Here is an 18,656-nt window from a genome sequence, read left to right as displayed (position 1 = left end):
GGCAGAAATATTTTAAAAAAATTACATATATATTCTTCAGGCGCCGGTTGGGGACCTTTTATACGTCGCGCGCCCGCCGGAAGGTCCCTGCCTCAAGAGCTAATGGCGGACGCCGGCGGGTTGACGCTGGCGGTGGCTTAGGCCTTGAAGGAGCTCAGCATCTGTCGGATATCTACGCCATCCTTCCTGCTACAGGGTAAAGAAGCAGCCTCCCAACTTCCCCGGGCTTGGGGAAGCAGAGAGCGGTCATGTAGGAGAGTTGGCCGAGCCTTTGGCCGGGGTCTTTGAAGCCGCTTAGGCCCGTAAGGTCCCGGCAAGGCAGGAGGTGGAGGGGAGCGCTTGGGTACAAAAACGGATTCCAGGAGTCGTCACCGACTTCCGTTTCCAAGGTGGGAACGAAGCCTGGATCAAAATAAAACTTCTAGAAATTTCCCAGCTTTTAGGCCCAGGGGTAGGTGAGAGAGGGGCGGGATGGACGTAAACGACAGACCAACTGTAAGCTGGGAAGACCCAGCGTGTTGAAAGCTTAAATAACGGAAACAGTTTTTGGTGCCAGGACCCTCGTTTGAATTTGTGTTTTGGTACTTGGACAACTATTTCCTTCACTGATTTTCAGTTTTATCATTTGTAAAGTGGGGAACAATACTATCTATTTTGAAGACTTTGCGAAGTTTGAATGCAATGATGTTCCTTTGGCAGCAATTACCTCAATTTGTAGTGGTCACAGACAGGAGGTAGGAGTAGGGGATGGAGGCAGCAATAACCTCAATTTGTAGTGGTCACAGACAGGAGGTAGGAGTAGGGGAAATCGCAAAATTTACCAAGTTTTGGCCGTTAGTGGTTTCTGGTATATAGTTCTGTAGTTTTGGACTGATCTTCCTCCAAAATGCAACTTCTTCCATTATCTAATAAAAAGGAACAGCTGGGGAACGTGAGCCCAAGTAGGTTTGAATTCTGCAGGCTGTAATGGATGCCATCAGTTATAAAGGTACTGGAAAGTAGATGGAGTTCTCAAGGAGTTATAAAGAATGAAGAGTAGGCTGGGGAACTTTTCAGGGCTTCAGAAGTGGCCCGTGGTTTCCTTTTTTTTTTTTTTTAATAGCAATTCCTTGATTTTAGTATAGTCAGTCCTGCAACATGGATCATGTTGACATGATAGGGTTTCGTTATAAATTCTGTTGATAACTGCAGTTATGAAATTATGTTTGAAGTTTTATAACCACAGCAGGATGTGATAGGATAAATTTACTTTTGTTTGAGAATCACATTCACTCTTCTTTCTTCTTTCTTTTTTTTTTTTAAATTGAAGTATAGTTGATCACATTACTACTTTTCAGTTGAGAGCAATTACGGCATATTCTTTGCCTCTTTTTCCTCAGACTTTAAGCTGAGAGCAGCTTTCCCTGGAACCATCGCAATGTATAAGCCCTTCTGGGGATGTGTGTGTGTTTCTGTCAGTGCATTTTCTCTTCTTTTGTAGGTCATTTCCCCACTCCCTTCTTTTTTCACCACATAGCTTTTCTTTCTTCCCTACCATCTTAGAAGAAAGTTAAAGATGTTCCTTAGTTTCAAGAAGGAAAATTTATATCTCGGGACCCGTTTCCAGGGTGGAGGGTTCAATCTTTTCGTCTTTTAACCATTTCTGGGCTGGGCAAAAGCTGGGTGACTACTATTTTTGAGGACATTTACTCATAATTCTGTTCTCTCATTTAACAAAATCACATTTTTGTGTTAATTACAGAGTGGTTACTTTAGATTTTTCAAGATCTTTAAATAATTGAAAAAGTTTTCTGGCAGTAATTGTATAGTTGTAGTTTTGGGTAATTTTTGATAAAGGTACATCAGTTTGCAGTCTTCAGTCCTATCTAATGAAAAGAATCCTATTATGTGACTGTATATTTCTTTAGAGAGGCCTCCTGAAGTGGTAGGAATTGAGTTTTGTTTTAGTTTTTTATGAGTGGATTTACATTTTAAATTCTAATTGTCAAATATTGAGATAGATAAGAGAGGCAAATGGAAACTACCCTTAAGTTACCAGTTTTATCTGTTAGATTAGAAAAGTTCTGGTTGTGGGGAAATAGGGACTCATGCATTTCTGGGGATATAGATTGGTAGAGTTTCTTTGAAAGGTAATTTGGCAGTATCTGTCAAAATTTCAAATGTATGAACCTCTCAATCCAGCAATTTCACTTCTAGGGATTAATTTTTTTTTTTTTTAAGATTTTATTTATTTGTCAGAGCAAGCAAGTGAGCACAGGCAGAGGGAGAAGCAGGCTCCCTGCTGAGCAAGGTGCCCGATGCAGGACTCAATCCCAGGACCCTGGGATCATGACCTGATTGGAAGGTAGATTTTTAACCCACTGAGTCACCCAGGGTCCTTTTCGGGATGACTCTTAAAGATACAGTCTTACATGTATAAATGGCCTATATAGGAGGGGTTTTCTTTTCTCTCATATTTTTTTTTAATTAAAGTTTTTTTGGGGACACCAGGGTGGCTCAGTCGGTTAAGTATCTGATTCTTGATCTCAGGGTTCTGAGCTCAAGCCCCATGGGCATGAAGCTGGGTGTGGAGCCCACTTTAAAAAAAAATGAAATTTTTTTTTTTTAACTTTATTTAAGTAATCTTTACATTCTATGTGGGACTTGAACTCGGGACCTGAAGATCAAGAGTTACACACTCTTCCAACTGAGCCATCCAGGTGCCCCAGTAGGAGGGTTTTTTTTTTTTTTTTTTTTTTTTTTGCAGCAGTATTCATAATAGCAGGAGATTGGGAACTTAAATGTTGATCCAAAGGGTATTGGCTAAATGAATCCTTATATACACAATTCAATGGAATACTCGGTGGCTGGAAAATGAAAATGAGAAAGCCCTTTGTTAATTGCTATCTTCAAGGTAAAGTAATGAAAAGTAAGTTGCAGAATAATGTAAGTGTACAATACATAGTACCCAACCATTAGTTAAAAGGGAGAAGATCTAGTATTAACGTATTTTTGCTTGTATGTGCAGAAAGTATCTGGAAGGACATAATACAATGTAGTAAAACTGATTCCCCCCAGGGAAGAGAAATGGATGGCTAGGGAATGGATGGATGGAAGCTTTTTGCTGTCCTTTTAAAGAATTCTGAACTGTGTGTGTATAGCCTATGCAGATACAAGTACATATTGAGCTGCTTAGTTTCTGTGACAGTAAGGGCAAATAGTGTATTAATGGTCAAGATCCCAAAATTTTTACCACTTGTTACTGACCTCAGGCAGGTGATTTAATTTCTTAACCTCAGTTTTTTCCTCTATATAATTAGTATGATAATGAGTTATTTATAGGTTTCTTGAGGGATTAGAGGCAAAGTACACAGCACAGTGCATGGCATATAGAATGCTCTCTAGTTTTAAATATGTTGTTTGTCAGTAAGCCTTCCTGTATGGCTTCTGCCTTCAGCCAGAAGTTCCTATATAGAAATGTCTGTTAAAGTAAGTTTCCCAGCTGATATTTTTCTGTTTTATGTGCTCTTAGCTTGTTTTGACTTGTTACAACTGAGGCCTGATTGTGGAGTTGTATCTCACTGTTGCTGCCATCATGTTCCTATACAACTTGACCTTGCAGCGAGCCACAGGCATCAGCTTTGCCATTCATGGCAACTTTTCTGGTAAGATTTCTAGTTACTGTCTTTCTGAATTTAACATTTTTGAGATTAACTTGTTTCATGCTTCAAGTTCGTTTATCAAATTTAAACTTTTTTACTGAAATAACAGGAAAAGTTTTTCTTAAATCATTAGGCAACATCATTTATATAATGCTTTACGGTCTTCAAAGCCATTTGAAGTACTTGATCTTATCTGATCCCGAGGGGACTTTTGGGAAGTAAGGTCGCCTCATGAATAGCGGCCTTGAACAAATGAGAATGGATTGGGGTGGATAGGAGTGGAATATCTGATAGGCAAGGAAGGTGTTTAGGCATTAGATATTGAAGACTTGTACTAGGAAAGTGGGGACAGATAGAGAAGAATATGAGTTTCCAGCCTGGGTGGTAGAGAAAATGACACTAACATTGATAGCAGGTTAGTTGGGACTAGAAAGGCAATTTGGGAAAAAGCAATTTAGTTATTTTAAACATTCATTTAAAAGTTGACGACAGCACATCCAAGTGGAATTATGTAGCAGGCAGGGAGTGATGGGGGCAAACTGGCTGTTATGCATTTGAAAATGTCAGTAATGGTTATGAAAGCAAGTGAACTTTTCCAGGACTGAGTTTAGAAATAAATGGTATATATTAGATAGCAGCTTTAAAAGTTGTTTGAGATAATCCGTCAGACTGCACAAAAAGTTAATACAATTTTCTAATATAATAGCCTTAAAGATGAGCTAGAAAGAGCCTTTGGAAATACTTAACTTTATGAAGCTGAACATTACATGTTAATAATCATTTGTAGACACCTCCCAATTATGCAGATTGATGGCAAATTTTAGAAAAATGGTTTTTAAAATGTAGCTATGTGAGCGTTTTTTTTTAAAAGATTTTACTTATTTGAGAGAGCGTATGTGCATGAGCAGAAGGAGGGGCAGAGAGAGGGAGAAGCAGACTCCCGGCTGAGCAGGGATCCTGACCTGAGGCTTGATCCCAGGACCCTGGGATCATGACCTGAGCTGAAGGCAGATGCTTAAGAGACTAAGCCCACCCAGGCACCACTATGTGACCTTTTTTTTTTTTTAAAGATTTTATTTATTTATTTGACAGAGATAGTGAGAGAGGGAATGCAAGCACTGGGGAGCTGGAGAGGGAGAAGCAGGCTCCCGCCAACCAGGGAGCCAGATGCAGGGCTCGATCCCAGAACGCTGGGAGCGTGACCTGAGCCGAAGGCAGATGCTTAACGACTGAGCCACCCAGGTGCCCCTATGTGACCATTTTTTAAAAGTTTTTCTTTGATACCACTTTCGTTAAATCATATCAATTCTAGGAATGAAATAGAATTAAAAAAACTTAAAATACTGAGCCCTTGACTTAATTTTATTTATCTTGAGTGGCATTTTGATCCATCCAGGTTACTTTTTGGACTAGTTCTGATTGTTTGTGATCTTTATTGTTTTGGTGATCTAGGAACCAAACAGCAGGAAATTGTTGTTTCCCGTGGGAAGATACTGGAGCTGCTTCGCCCTGACCCCAACACTGGCAAAGTACACACTCTACTAACTGTGGAAGTATTTGGTGTTATCCGGTCACTCATGGCCTTTAGGCTGACGGGTGGCACCAAAGACTACATTGTGGTTGGCAGTGACTCGGGTCGGATTGTTATCTTGGAATACCAGCCATCTAAGAATATGTTTGAGAAAATTCACCAAGAAACCTTTGGGAAGAGTGGTTGCCGCCGCATCGTTCCTGGCCAGTTCTTAGCTGTGGATCCCAAAGGGCGAGCTGTTATGATTAGTGAGTGACTTGCTATATTAAGTGTACCTCCGAGACTTATAGATTCTCAGCTTAGGGTAGCAGTGCTGTGCTCTTGGCAGTGTGCCAGTAAGTTCCTTACCTGGGTAAAGTCTGGGTCATATTTGGATTAATGCCATGGTTTAAAGTTGTTTTTCCTTTTAAAATAATGGGAATAGTCCTAACACACCTTTTCTATTTCCTATTTGGTTGGATTAGGTGTTTTTCCCATTTCTATATGTGTAGCAAAAAGCCTACAGTGAAATGATTGTACATAATTAGGCAGTGAATATGGTTGCTTTCATCAGCCTGAAGTGATGATTCACATTCATGTCTCTTCTCTGATAAACCTCTTGAAGAAAATTCCGTGTATCTGATCAGGCCTCCAGAAGGCAACTCTTTTTCTGATAAGTCACAAAAACATTGGATTTAATTCAAAGAATAAAGCTGGTAATTTTATGAATTATCATTTTGTTTCCTAATATCATTAAATCTAGGGCATGCTAAAATGTTGTGAAGAGTTAGTGGGATATTAATATCCCTATTAGGAAGGAGGGGAGTAAAATTCTGTTGTCTGTTTTACTAATAGCAAAATTCTAAGTTAATACACTTGTAGAGTTAATGCTGGCTAGTAATGATTTTAAAGGAACAATTGTGATGTGAATCTGGCTGTTCCATAAGCCCTTTTCATTTTCTGGAAATTTTGTTTTGTCTCCTTTATCTATAGGTGCCATTGAAAAACAGAAATTGGTATATATCTTGAACAGAGATGCTGCAGCCCGGCTTACCATTTCATCTCCCCTGGAGGCCCATAAAGCGAATACTTTAGTATATCATGTGGTTGGAGTAGATGTGGGCTTTGAAAATCCAATGTTTGCTTGTCTAGAAATGGATTATGAGGTAATGGGGACTCACTGACTCCCTTCTCTCTCTCTTCCTTTCCCATCCTCCTTCTCCCCATCCCCCCACATGATGGTGTCTTTCATTCACCTCAGTGCTTTCCTGATTACTTTCTTCATTGTGTATTTCTTACAGTTCTCCTGCTAACAAATCTTCTCTGTTTTCCAAATGTCTTACTAAGACTCTTTGGAATGTTTCACAGTTTAACTATATAATAGCACCTTATCCTGATTTGAACGATCTCCGTATAAAAACAGTATTTTTTAGGAAGAGCTGTTTGAAAAAGGAGGTGAAACTGTATGTGGGATTTTTTTTGCAGTGAGGTAGTGAAGGGTGGAGCATACCATTCTTTGCCTTGAATGGAAGGCAGTAGCCTTCAGTAGAGGGAACCTTGGTCCTAAAAATAGGAGACCCAGGTTCTTGTTCCAGCTCTGCCATTACCTAGTAGTGTGAGCTTTGGTAAACTTTGCGGACCTTTGCCTCCCCATTTGTAGGATGGAGGAATCCTGATGCCGTGTTTGTGCTAATGTCCTTCTTTGTAGGAAGCAGACAATGATCCAACAGGGGAAGCAGCGGCTAATACCCAGCAGACTCTTACCTTCTATGAGTTAGACCTTGGTTTAAATCATGTGGTCCGAAAATACAGTGAACCTTTGGAGGAACATGGCAATTTTCTTATTACAGGTACTTTTTTTTTTTTTAAGATTTTATTTATCCAGTTGAGAGGGAGAGAGCAAGAGCGGGGGAGGGGGTTGGGAGAGAGACAGAAGGAGAGGGAGAAGCAGACTCCCTGCTGAGCAGGGAGCCCAACGTGAAGCTCGATCCCAGGACCCCAGGATCATGACCTCCAGGATCATGACCTCAGCCAAAGGCAGAGGCTTAACCGACTGATCACCCAGGTGCCCCTTACAGGTACCTTTTTGCTTGGCCCATGTTATATGCAAACCTAGGAGAGTTTACTTAATAGGGTTTGGAAGCTATAATCCATTTATAGTAAATCTAAGTACCTTTTCTATGTTTTGGTGAAGTTAGAAGATCCTGGAGTGGTTGACTCTTACCTTCTAAGGGGGGAAGGGAAGAAAGGATGCAGAGAGCACTCAGCTTGGAATATTGACTACTGTTGGGTGCTCTGACTGTAAACAGTCTTTCGCTGTCATTAAGAAAATTAAAACCTAGTTCTTTGAAAAGACAAGTGAAATGGATAGATCAACCAGATAAAGCGGTATGTATGTCCATGAATTTGAAAACTTAGGTGAAATAGAAATATTTTTGAAAGCAGTTCCCGAAATTGACCCTATAAAAAATTAAGAATCTGAATAGACCAGCACCCATTAAAGAAATTGGAGCAGTAGTCAAAACTATTCCCCAAAAGATTTAAGGTCCAGAATTTTCAGGGACCTTAAATTTCTTCAGAGAGAGGAAAAAAAATAAAAACTGTCATACCACTTTATGAGCTTAATATAACTTACGTATCAAAACTGGGGAAGGTTAGTAACAAAAATCTGTATGTTGGTTATGATTATAAATACCAAAACCTAAATGTTAGGAAATCGAAGTTTGCTTTAAATGTATCATAGCTAAGTAAGATTTTTGTAGGTATTCAGAGATGTTCACAACTAGAAAATCAGTATCCATGGCACCTGGTTGGCTCAGTCAGTGGAGTATGTGAATCTTGTTCTCGGGGATGTAAATTCTAGTCCCACATTGGGTGTAGAGATAACTTAAAAATGAAATCTTAAAAAGAAAATATCTGTTTAATTCAGTATATTAAGAAACTAAAGGAGACGACCGTATTTGTGGTCCTTTGGGAAGACAGTGATCCATTCCTTTCTGTTTTGAGTTATCTGCACTTGGATTGATGTCTCATGTGCAATATGTCTTGAGGGAGGATTTTGGAGAATAATATAGCACTTGTCTTTGAGCATTGAATCTTAGGAAGAGGCCGTATATTAAACAGAAGAACCTTGGAAAATAAATCACACGTCTCATTATTTGCTGTAACATTATCATATGTTTTGCTGACAAGGGCTTCATTTGTTCAGCAATTTTTGTTGAGTATAATCAGTATGTGCAGGGTCAGTCTCCTGGGACCTGGGACTGCAGTGGTGAAAAATTATGTGTGGTGTCTCCTTTTATGCAAGATTGAGTCCAGTGATGAATATGTCCAAGTAACAAAAAAATTGTCAGAGTGTGTGCCAAATGCCATGACAGGGTAGAGAAGAGGTCTTAACCCAGGGAAAGAAAAGGAATATGTTAGAGAAATCTTTCTGGAGAAGAGCTCTGTATGCTGAGACCTGAGGACTAGTTAGTTAGGTATGGGGGGAGTGGTGGAGGAAGGAGTTTCTGTTGTGGACAAGGAGAGCAAGATGCACAAAGGCGGCCCGTGTGTGAAGAAAGAACATGGTTCATTCAAAGAACTGGAAGCTCATTGTGATTGGATTAATAGAACTAAAAGGACTGGGGTAGAGCTAAAGGGCTGTGGTGGGGAGGTAGCTACTGAAGGATTTTATTTATTTTTTATTGTTGGTACTGTAGGATTTTAAGCAGGGGAATAATCTGTTAAAGATGAACATTTTAGGAACATTACTTGCTTACGTTTTGGCTAATTGATCGGAGAATAAAACTATAAACCAGGTGAGGAAGTTGTTTCACTTACCTGAGAGATTGGCAGCATGAGCACTGCTAAGAAGGTAGAATCAATAGAGCTGTGAGGGGAGAGAATTGAAGAGTGACACCCAGATTTCTGGTTTGGTCTTCTGGTTGATAGTAGTGCTCTCTGAGATGGAGGACTCAGGAGGTGGAACAGATTTGGGAAGGACCTTGAGTGTGTTTATGAATACGATGTATTTTTAAGTTGCTTGTGGAATTTCCAGTAAGAGCGTCTAGAATGCAGTTGGGTTATAGGGATAAAGATGAGAACTGAGTTTTGGGCTCGGAGCTAAAAATTTTAGATGCATTATCAGATATCTGGACAGGCTAAGGCTACCCAGACTGCTCACCATCCTTGTCTTATGCTAGTGTCAAGGAAAAGAAACACTTTTCAGGCACTTACACCATCATCCAAGTTGTGCTGAAGGAGAGAAGAAATTGAAAGCTAAATCGTAATTCATGGTTATGTTAAATCATTGCCGAGTTCTGTTTTTTTCTGATAGTTCCCGGAGGGTCAGATGGTCCAAGTGGAGTGTTAATCTGCTCTGAAAACTATATCACCTACAAGAACTTTGGTGACCAACCGGATATCCGATGTCCAATTCCCAGGAGACGGGTAAAAATCTTTGCCATAAGAAAAGCTACTGGTGTTCCTGAAGTTAATTTATTTTTTGTGGTTACAGTATATAGTCTCTTAGTTTATGTGTTGTGAGGTTTTAGTTTCTTTGTAAATCTTGTGTTTAATAAAGCTGGTAAAGTATTTTAGTAAAAGCAAAACAAATTGTTTGAGAAAGGGAATTAAAAACACCGTTTCCATTTCAGAAGAAACTGGACGATGACTTTGAAATTCTTGCAAGTTTCTAGTTTGAAGAAGCCAGACATATTTATTGGCAATAGATTGTTTTCCGTTGTCTTTTTCCCCCCATTCCAACATACAAATTTTAAAGAATAGAACAGTGAATTCCTGTTTGCCTTTTACATACAGAAAGAAGATCCACCAATTTAATGTTTTCTGCATTTGGGTTTTCTTTCCTTTTTTTTTTTTTCTTTTTTTTAAGACTTTATTTGTCAGAGGGAGAGGGGGAGAGAGAGAGAGAGACAGCACGTGGGCACACAAGCAAGGGGAGCGGCAGGCAGAGGGACAAGCAGGGTCCCTGCTGAGTAAGGAGCCCAGTGTGGGACTTGATCAGAGGACCCTGGGATCGTGACCTGAGCTGAAGGCAGGCGCTTAACTGACTGAGCCACCCAGGTGTCCCTTGGGTTTTCTTTCTTGTGATATATCTATATGCTTTTTTAGACAAACCTTTTGAAAATAAGTTGCAGTCATCATGACACTCTAAGAATCTCCTAATATGTAGCTCCTGAAAAGAAAGAAAATTTCCTCCTACATAACCACACTACCAGTATCATGCCCAAGAAATTTACTGTTTTGTGTAATGTAATTATCTTATGTATAGTTCATATACCAGTTTCTCTCATTGTCCCCAAAAGTTCCCTTTTATCTACTTTTACTGTCCTTCAGAATATTTTATCTCACCTTTGTTTGCTTTTGGTCTTCTGTTGACATTTTTTTAAGATTTCAGGCTAATTTTCTTGGAGTTTGTCCCATCATATTTTTCCATATGACTATATCCATGTTAATATTTTTGATAGAGTCATTACATAAGGTGTGACATATTTCCCACTATCACATTAGGGGCACAGAATGTTCGTTTGACTCGTTGGTGATGTTAAATTGATCACTTTGTTAAGGTAGTGTCTGCCTGTGCTTCTTAATTGTGAAGGTACCTTTTCCTTTCTGTAATTGGTGTGGAAGCAGATGATGAATTTTGTGGTGATAGATATTCTTTTCCCTAGCATCTTTTCACACAGTGCTTTTCCCCTCAGTTCAGTTACTACTTTGGTGGTTGAAAATGGTGTTTTATCAATTTTAATCTTAAGAGTTACTGTGGAAATTATTAAGCATATGCAAAGTAGAATATAATGAACTGTATATCCAGCTTCAGCTAATCTTGTTTCATCTCTGCTTCCTTAGTCTCTCCTTTCACCCCTGGTTTTATGTCTTTCTAACGGATTGAGCTACCCAGGCAACCCGTGGCTGTTTTTTATACACGGGCTTTGTGACATATTTATAGTAGACAAGAATTTTTGGCTAATAGGCTGCTTTGGATCAGAGCTTATATGCAGAGACTATGGGTACCTCAAGGCCTTGGGGGGGGGGGTGACCTGTATGATCCCTTTTGGTAAGGTGCTATATTTCCTAAATAAGAAGTACTCATTTCTAAGTTGTTGGTTCTGTATTTGACTTTGCTAGAATGACCTGGATGACCCTGAAAGAGGAATGATTTTTGTCTGCTCTGCCACCCATAAGACCAAATCAATGTTCTTCTTTTTGGCCCAAACTGAGCAGGGAGATATCTTCAAGATCACTTTGGAGACAGATGAAGATATGGTAAGCAGACCATGGATGGAGAGGGAAAAAATGAAAAAACACTTTGGTTAGGTTTAGTCTGGTTTGATAAAACGTCCTGTGGTATTCTAATTTTGATATATTTAAATAACCTTATTTCAAAAACTGATATTTATGTGTCCATTTAAGGTTTACAGAGTGGTTTTATAAACCGTCTTCATTAAAACTACTCTGAGATAGGACAATTGATACTTTACAAGTTAATAAAATGGAAATAATGCCTTAAAAAGTGGTTGTCTAAGGTGTTAAAGCTTTTAAAATTTGCAACTGGTATATGAATGTAGGTTTTCTCTGGTTAACAGATTTCTGGTCTGGTAGTCTCATGTATGAGACCGAGTAACAAGAAAAAGCTCTTGATGTCTACTGAAAACTGGTAATACACATGATCTGTTACTGTTTTCATCTTAGGTAGGAGCTCTGTGAACATCTGAGCAATTTTTTAGATACCTGTTTAGCTCAGGAGTGGGCAGATTTTTTTGTAAAGGCCCGGTAGTAAATATTGTAAGCTTTTATGGGCCATATAATCTGTCTCAACTATACAACTCTGCCGTTGTGGCACAGAAGCAGCATGGGAAGTATGTAAACAAATAGGGATGGCTGGTGTTGGGCCTTAGTTTGCTAACCCCGGGTTTAGATACTTAAGGACAACGTTGTATTCGCTATTCTGCTTGTGCTATCTTACAATACTGGGCTACCTTCTGTGGCCTAGCTTCACTTGCCTATGTGGTACAATCTTTTTCCCCCCTTCCAGGTTACTGAGATCCGGCTCAAGTATTTTGATACTGTGCCTGTTGCTGCTGCCATGTGTGTGCTTAAAACAGGCTTCCTTTTTGTAGCATCAGAATTTGGAAACCAGTGAGTAATCCTCTTATTATCCTAGTTCACCCTCGTTACTATAAAAGTTGACAGGAGGGAGATGTGGCTCCCGCATTGGGCTCTTTCTCTCTCTCTGTCTCAAATAAAATCTTTAAAAAAAAAAAAAAAAAAAAAAGACTCTCTCTCCCACTCCCTCTGCCCGCTCCCATGTGTGTGTGCATATTCTTTCTCTCAAATAAATAAATCTTTAAAAAGTAATAATAAAAATATTGAGACAGTGGAGAAATTTGAATGCTAACTAGCTATTTGATTATATCAAGAAATTAATACTATTTTGGGCAAGTGGGATATAAATAAAACAAGACTGGCCATGGGTTGACCTTTTTTGAAGCTGAGTGATGGGCACATATGGGATCATTAATTACACTCTTCTCTCTTGTGTACCTATTTAAAAATTTCCATAATAAAAATTTTAAGCAAAAGATACTGATATGAAAAAAATTTTAAGATACAGAGCTTATTTGAAAAAAACAGTAATTTTTTAAAGAATGATACAGTTCTCTAAAATAAAATTACATACAAAAACTAGAAAGTAAAAATACTGGAAGTAGATGCAAGGAAATATTAATTTGAGTATTGTGGGATACTCCTAGGATTATATGTGATTTTTTATTTTTCCTCTTTTACTCATTTTCTAAAACTTTCTGTTTTGAAAATCATCTCTTGGGGCAGAGAGTAGAAAGACTGTAGTATACAGGTGGATACTTGTCAGACTGAGATGGGTTTGAGCTTGTGCGAAATTATATGTTGCTGCTGAATCTGAAGTCTGGGACACTTAAAAAGTGCTGATTTGGGGCCTCAGAAACATGTGCTGTGGGTATTAAATCAATTGTAAAGCAACCTATTTATCAGACACTTAGCATTTAATATTCACTCTGTTCCAAGCACTGTTCTAAGCACTGCGGATAACGTCATATTAATGCATAACATTCCCAGTGAGACGGTGCCCTTATCCCATTTACACTTAAGGGAACTGGGTCACAGAATTTGTGAAATTTGTGAAAGAAATTTGGTCAGACACCTAAGTGCCAGACCATCTGGTTCCAGAGTTCCTGCTCTGAAGCACAACACCATAGTCACAGACACTGTTTTACCAAGATTTGGCCAATCTTCCCTTTGATGGAGTTGGTGAGCCTAGCATCCTTATGATTGGCAGTTAGTAGACACTGAAGGTATCTTTGACAGGTGGTCTTCATCATCTGTGTATACACCTCTTGCCTGAGTAAGAAATGTAAACTAATTAACCTTTTATATGTGTACCTTACATTCTCAGTGCTTTTGTACATTGTTCAAGAATAATAGTCCTGTTTGCTTTTTTTGTAATATAGCGTAGAATCTGATGTGTTTATCAAAAGTGTTAAATGCTGAGGTTTATTTGGCAAATGTTTCTTGAATAGCTTATGTATTTCAGATGCTGATTTTATCATTTTATCCTTCCTCTAAAAAGCTACACTTAATGTTATTTAAAGTGTTGTGTATTAAAGGTCCTGATCTGTTACTTAAAGGGTAAACGTGACCAGTGATTTGGTGTTTCTTTTTTAAATTGAGCTTCTTCCCAAGAGCTCAGTGCATATTCCGCTTACAATGGTATATTGTTCTAGATTATCTACTCTTAAAGTTGCTTTTACCTCTTTTTTTTTTTTTTTTTTTTTTTTTTTGGTGACTTACCTTTGAATCATTTCATTAAGTATTATTAGCCAGAGGACAGACAGGAGAAGGACAAGATCATTTTGTTGCTTATTACCTCTGATATGTTTATGTTTTGTTTTGGGCAATGATACTGTAATATCTGCATGCTATTGCAAAGTGACCACCAGTTCTTGTTTTCTGTTACACTTGGCCTGGTTTTGGTTAAAATAGGAAATGGTTGTAGATTTTCTTTGGCTTTCGTTTATCTCATTTTATTTTAGGGACTTAGGTGTCTGATTTCATTTCTTTTATGTCATTTATTTTAGGGACTTAGGTGTCTGATCAAATTTCTTTCACAAATTTACAAATTTCACAAATTCTCTATGATGACCCAGTTCCCTAAAGTGTAAATGGGATTTTCATTGAATTTCGTTTATTTCATTTTATTTGACAGACACTGTTCTTACTAGGTTCCATGCCCAGTTCTATGTACTCACTGAATTCTGTGGGAATTTGTTTTTATAAATTGATACAAGTGAGGCACAGAGAGATAATTAATATGCAGGTAGTTAAGGGGTAGGGCTGGGATTCAGACCTGGGCACTTTAGCAGAAGCCAGGTGCTTTTAACCACTGTGGTGCTAAGGTCCTTCATTGTACCAATCTGAATTCAATAGTCCTTTTTTTTTTTTTTTTTTTAAAGTAATTCTGTGCCCGAGGTGGGGCTTGAACTCAGAACCCCGAGATCAGGAGTTATATCCTCTATCGGCCCAGCCAGTCAGGTGCCCCCTGAGTTCAGTAAATTAGTTTCTTCATCCCATTCTATTCTAAGAAAGAAGACCCCACTTTGACAGAGGTTTTGAACATTAGATGCTGACTCATTAATGCATGTTAGAATTTTGATTAGATCTTTGTAAAGTACTTTATGAGCATTATGTTTATAGTAACCATTATCTTTAGACAGAGGTGTTTAATTAAATTCTTCTTTGCTTCGGGGCGCCTGGGTGGCATAGCGGTTAAGTGTCTGCCTTCGGCTCAGGGCGTGATCCCAGCGTTATGGGATCGAGCCCCACATCAGGCTCCTCCGCTATGAGCCTGCTTCTTCCTCTCCCACTCCCCCTGCTTGTGTTCCCTCTCTCGCTGGCTGTCTCTATCTCTGTTAAATAAATAAATAAAATCTTTAAAAAAAAAAAAAATTCTTCTTTGCTTCTCCCTAGTTACTTATATCAAATTGCACATCTTGGAGATGATGATGAAGAACCTGAGTTTTCATCTGCCATGCCTCTGGAAGAAGGAGACACGTTCTTCTTCCAACCAAGACCACTCAAAAACCTTGTGCTGGTTGATGAATTGGACAGCCTCTCTCCCATTTTGTTTTGCCAGGTGTGGGTCTTTCCAGTCACTTCTGTGATGAACAGTGCCAGCCAAATGTTTTTGAATCTGAATGAGTTTAAAGTTTTAACTGCAGTTAAATTAAGGTATAGTCTAAGAGTGAGGTTCATCAGCGTATCTGTGGAAATCACCAGCATGGTGGAAGGTGGGGAGCTAAAAACCATTACGTAAATCCTTAGACTTTTTTTTTTTTAATTTTATAACTCGTGTTCAGTATAAAAATTCTAAACCATGCAAAAGGTGAATGGTGGAATTCCTGCCTCCAATCTTGTTTTCAGCTTCTATCCAGTGAGGATGCTGCTATTAACAACTTCTTGTGATTGCTTCCAGGCATTCCCTGCATCTGTCCGTGCACGTGCGTGTTTGTGTGTGTTATGTATTTTTTTTCTTTTTATTATTTTTTGGAGAGAGAGTGTGTACAGGGAGGAGGCGGGGGGGAGAGGGAGAGAGCATATTCAAGCAGGCTCCAGGCCTAGCACAGAGCCCTGATGCAGGGCTTGATTTCATTATGGGGAGATATGACCTAAGCAGAAATCAAGAGTCTGACCCTTAACCCACTGAGCCAGCCAGGTGCCCCACTCCTTTCTTTTTAATGTAAATAAGCTCATGTACTTCGTAGTGTTCTGAAATTGTCCTTTTGGCACTTAATAGTCTATGAATATTTGTAGTTGATGAACACCTATGTCTGATTTTAAAAACTCCATTTCTTAAAATAATCCAGAGACACTGGGATCAGTCAGTAACAGAAACTTTTTAAAATACATCCTCAGGAAGGAACCCAAGGTGGCCCAGGATGGGGACTGTGTCCCGGCTGCTAGCACTCAACAATTCCTGCTAGCAGGAATTTAGCCGTGCCTTTGTATCCTGGATTGCTGGGGTTTGAGTGACCATTAGACACCAGCCTACCCTGTCTAGTTGATCACACTTTTAATTAACGGAGAGAGGTTTATTTACTATGTGCTGGGGAAACAAGTCAGCATTAAGGCACTATTCCTGGTAAAATTAACCATTCTTGAAATTAACTGCTTTTGTTCTTTTCTTTTCGAGAAAGCCCAGAGGCAATAGAAAATCCTAAGTAATTCCTGAATAGATGATTAGTGATTTTTCCCCCTTCCATTTGAATTTGAGGAAATGATCGTGTGAATAGTTTGTAGCAAAGAATAAAATTAGCAGAAAGTTCAGGTATCTCTAGTAGGGGTAAGCATTTTTTTGTGCCATGATGTCTTTACTAGCCTGGTGAGGCAACTGGATTTCTTCTCTGAATAATGTTTTTATATTTGTTTTTTAAAGTTTTTATTTATTTAGAGAGAAAGCACATGTGAGCGTGCTCTCGAGCACTTGTGAGCAGGGGGAGGGCCGGGGAGGGAGAGAGAATCTCAGGTGGACTCTGCTTGGTTTGGAGCCTGATGCGGTCTCAGTCTCTGTAACCCTGAGCCAAAATCAGGAGTCGGGACGCTTAACTGGCTGAGTCACCCAGGCGCCCCCCCACCCGCCCTTTTTTTTTTTTTTTAAGATTTTTATATTCTCTGAATAATGTTTTTAAATGCATGTAGTAATAAACATAAGATAGCAAGGTATTGTTAAGTTGTAAAAAAGTGATATATGTGCTTCTTTATCAAGGCTTTAAATAACAAGATGGTGTATTTGAAATAGGTGAGTTAATTTTTTTAAAGAAGAGATCAGTGTGAAGGCTGTATGCACTCAACACACATTTGTCCATGTTACAGTAAGCTGTATTGCCTTATAGACAGTCAAGAATTTTCACTTAAACTGACCTGTTTAACAAAATTACAGTACAGGGGCGCCTGGGTGGCACAGTCGTTGGGTGTCTGCCTCGGCTCAGGGCGTGATCCCAGCATTCTGGGATTGAGCCCCACATCAGGCTCCTCTGCTGGGAGCCTGCTTCTTCCTCTCCCACTCCCCCTGCTTGTGTTCCCTCTCTCGCTGGCTGTCTCTCTCTGTCAAATTAATAAATAAAATCTTAAAAAAAACAACAAAATTACAGTACAAATGATTGGCCTCATTATATATTGACCAACAAATGTACTGGAAAGCAGCTAGATGTCTGGGATACCAACATAACACGTGGCTTCCCCATCTGGTGGCTGAACAATCAGGTATAGTTACCCAGTAGTTAGTTAGTTATGTCATAGAAGTATCTGTAGATAAGGGAACTTTGATAATGTGTAGTCTAGGAAATCTAACGAATGTAATTTTGAAATACTGATGAGAGGAGTAATTGGAGGTATATAAATTTTAATGTTATGAATAAATGAATTTTATTGGTGACAGTCACAGATACTGATAATATTATAGTTTATGTTGTTAGTTGAAATAACTAAATTTCAGTTTGAGGTTATATAATACTATACTTTGTTAACTGAAGAACTGATACAAGCCTTTTTTTGTTAGTAAAACTTGTTGCTTCAAACTGGTTTGGTCTGGTTTGGTGTTTGGAACATGAGGGCTTTTCCCCTTGATGCTGCCTGGGCTTGTAGCCAATATATAAGCTTAGTAAACTAAAAAGTACCTTGTTCTCCAAGAAAATCAGGTTTAAGTGTGAAAACTTCGTACAAGTAGACCTTTTTTTGCCTTTTCTCTATGCAGATAGCTGATCTGGCCAATGAAGACACACCACAGCTCTATGTGGCCTGTGGTAGGGGACCCCGATCATCTCTCAGAGTCCTAAGGCATGGACTTGAGGTAAGCTGGGCATTTTTAGATAATCTGTAGGGTTTGGAGAGAAGCATTGAAAAAGCAGTTTATGGCTTTATTCTGATGAGATCAATGATATATTTAACGTTTCTATGAAAGAAAAAATGTTTTCTTTCTCTTGTATTTCCATAACAAAGTTTAAGTGTCCTATTCTTTAACATGTTTGCACTATAGACACATTTTAAAAAATTGGCAAAATGGGGTTAAAAGGGGGAAAATAACCTCTACTGGCTCCAGGCTCACCAGCTATAACATGGGGGAAATCTGCAGGGAGCATTTTATTCCATTTTCTTCTAGTTTTGGTGTGTGTGTTCAGAGTTTTTAGGTATTTATATGTTTTTAACTCTATTAATGTTATATATTTTTGTATCTTACCAAGTTTATTTCTTATATGTTCTTAAGTTGTATTATTTTTAATGTTTTTGCAATATCCGCTATAGTGGATGGATCAGAATTTATTTAATAAATTCTTTATTGCTGGATCTTTTAGGTGACGTGGACACTCAAATCCCATATCCTCTTCTCAAGAGGTTCTAGGGTTGCTGCTTTTTTTAGCAAGTTCCCTGGGGTTGATTTTGTTAAGAGCAAAATAAAGCTTTCTATGGCACTT

The 18,656-nt window shown here is 38.8% G+C and overlaps 1 protein-coding gene and 1 non-coding gene across 2 annotated transcripts in view; both read left to right on the top strand.

The window, feature by feature from the left end:
- The first annotated feature begins 63 nt into the window (after positions 1–63).
- SF3B3 (splicing factor 3b subunit 3) overlaps positions 64–18,656 on the top strand; it is a 41,182-nt gene continuing 22,589 nt past the window's right edge. The window contains exons 1-10 of the mRNA XM_008702357.2: positions 64–196; positions 3,512–3,644; positions 5,094–5,420; positions 6,145–6,317; positions 6,860–7,001; positions 9,470–9,582; positions 11,281–11,418; positions 12,188–12,291; positions 15,157–15,322; positions 17,939–18,034. Coding sequence (XP_008700579.1) covers positions 3,575–3,644; positions 5,094–5,420; positions 6,145–6,317; positions 6,860–7,001; positions 9,470–9,582; positions 11,281–11,418; positions 12,188–12,291; positions 15,157–15,322; positions 17,939–18,034 — 1,329 coding nt within the window. The 5' untranslated portion in view covers positions 64–196; positions 3,512–3,574. The remainder of the gene's footprint in view (positions 197–3,511; positions 3,645–5,093; positions 5,421–6,144; positions 6,318–6,859; positions 7,002–9,469; positions 9,583–11,280; positions 11,419–12,187; positions 12,292–15,156; positions 15,323–17,938; positions 18,035–18,656) is intronic.
- LOC121103606 lies at positions 5,723–5,802 on the top strand. Its single transcript, XR_005835852.1, has one exon. It is a non-coding gene; the product is annotated as a small nucleolar RNA SNORD111 (small nucleolar RNA).

The sequence above is a fragment of the Ursus maritimus genome, unplaced genomic scaffold (genome assembly GCF_017311325.1).
Source record: "Ursus maritimus isolate PB19 unplaced genomic scaffold, ASM1731132v1 scaffold_19, whole genome shotgun sequence".
Classification (NCBI taxonomy): domain Eukaryota; kingdom Metazoa; phylum Chordata; class Mammalia; order Carnivora; family Ursidae; genus Ursus; species Ursus maritimus.
Note: the sequence above shows the minus strand (reverse complement) of the source record. Positions and strands in the feature narration are given on the sequence as shown.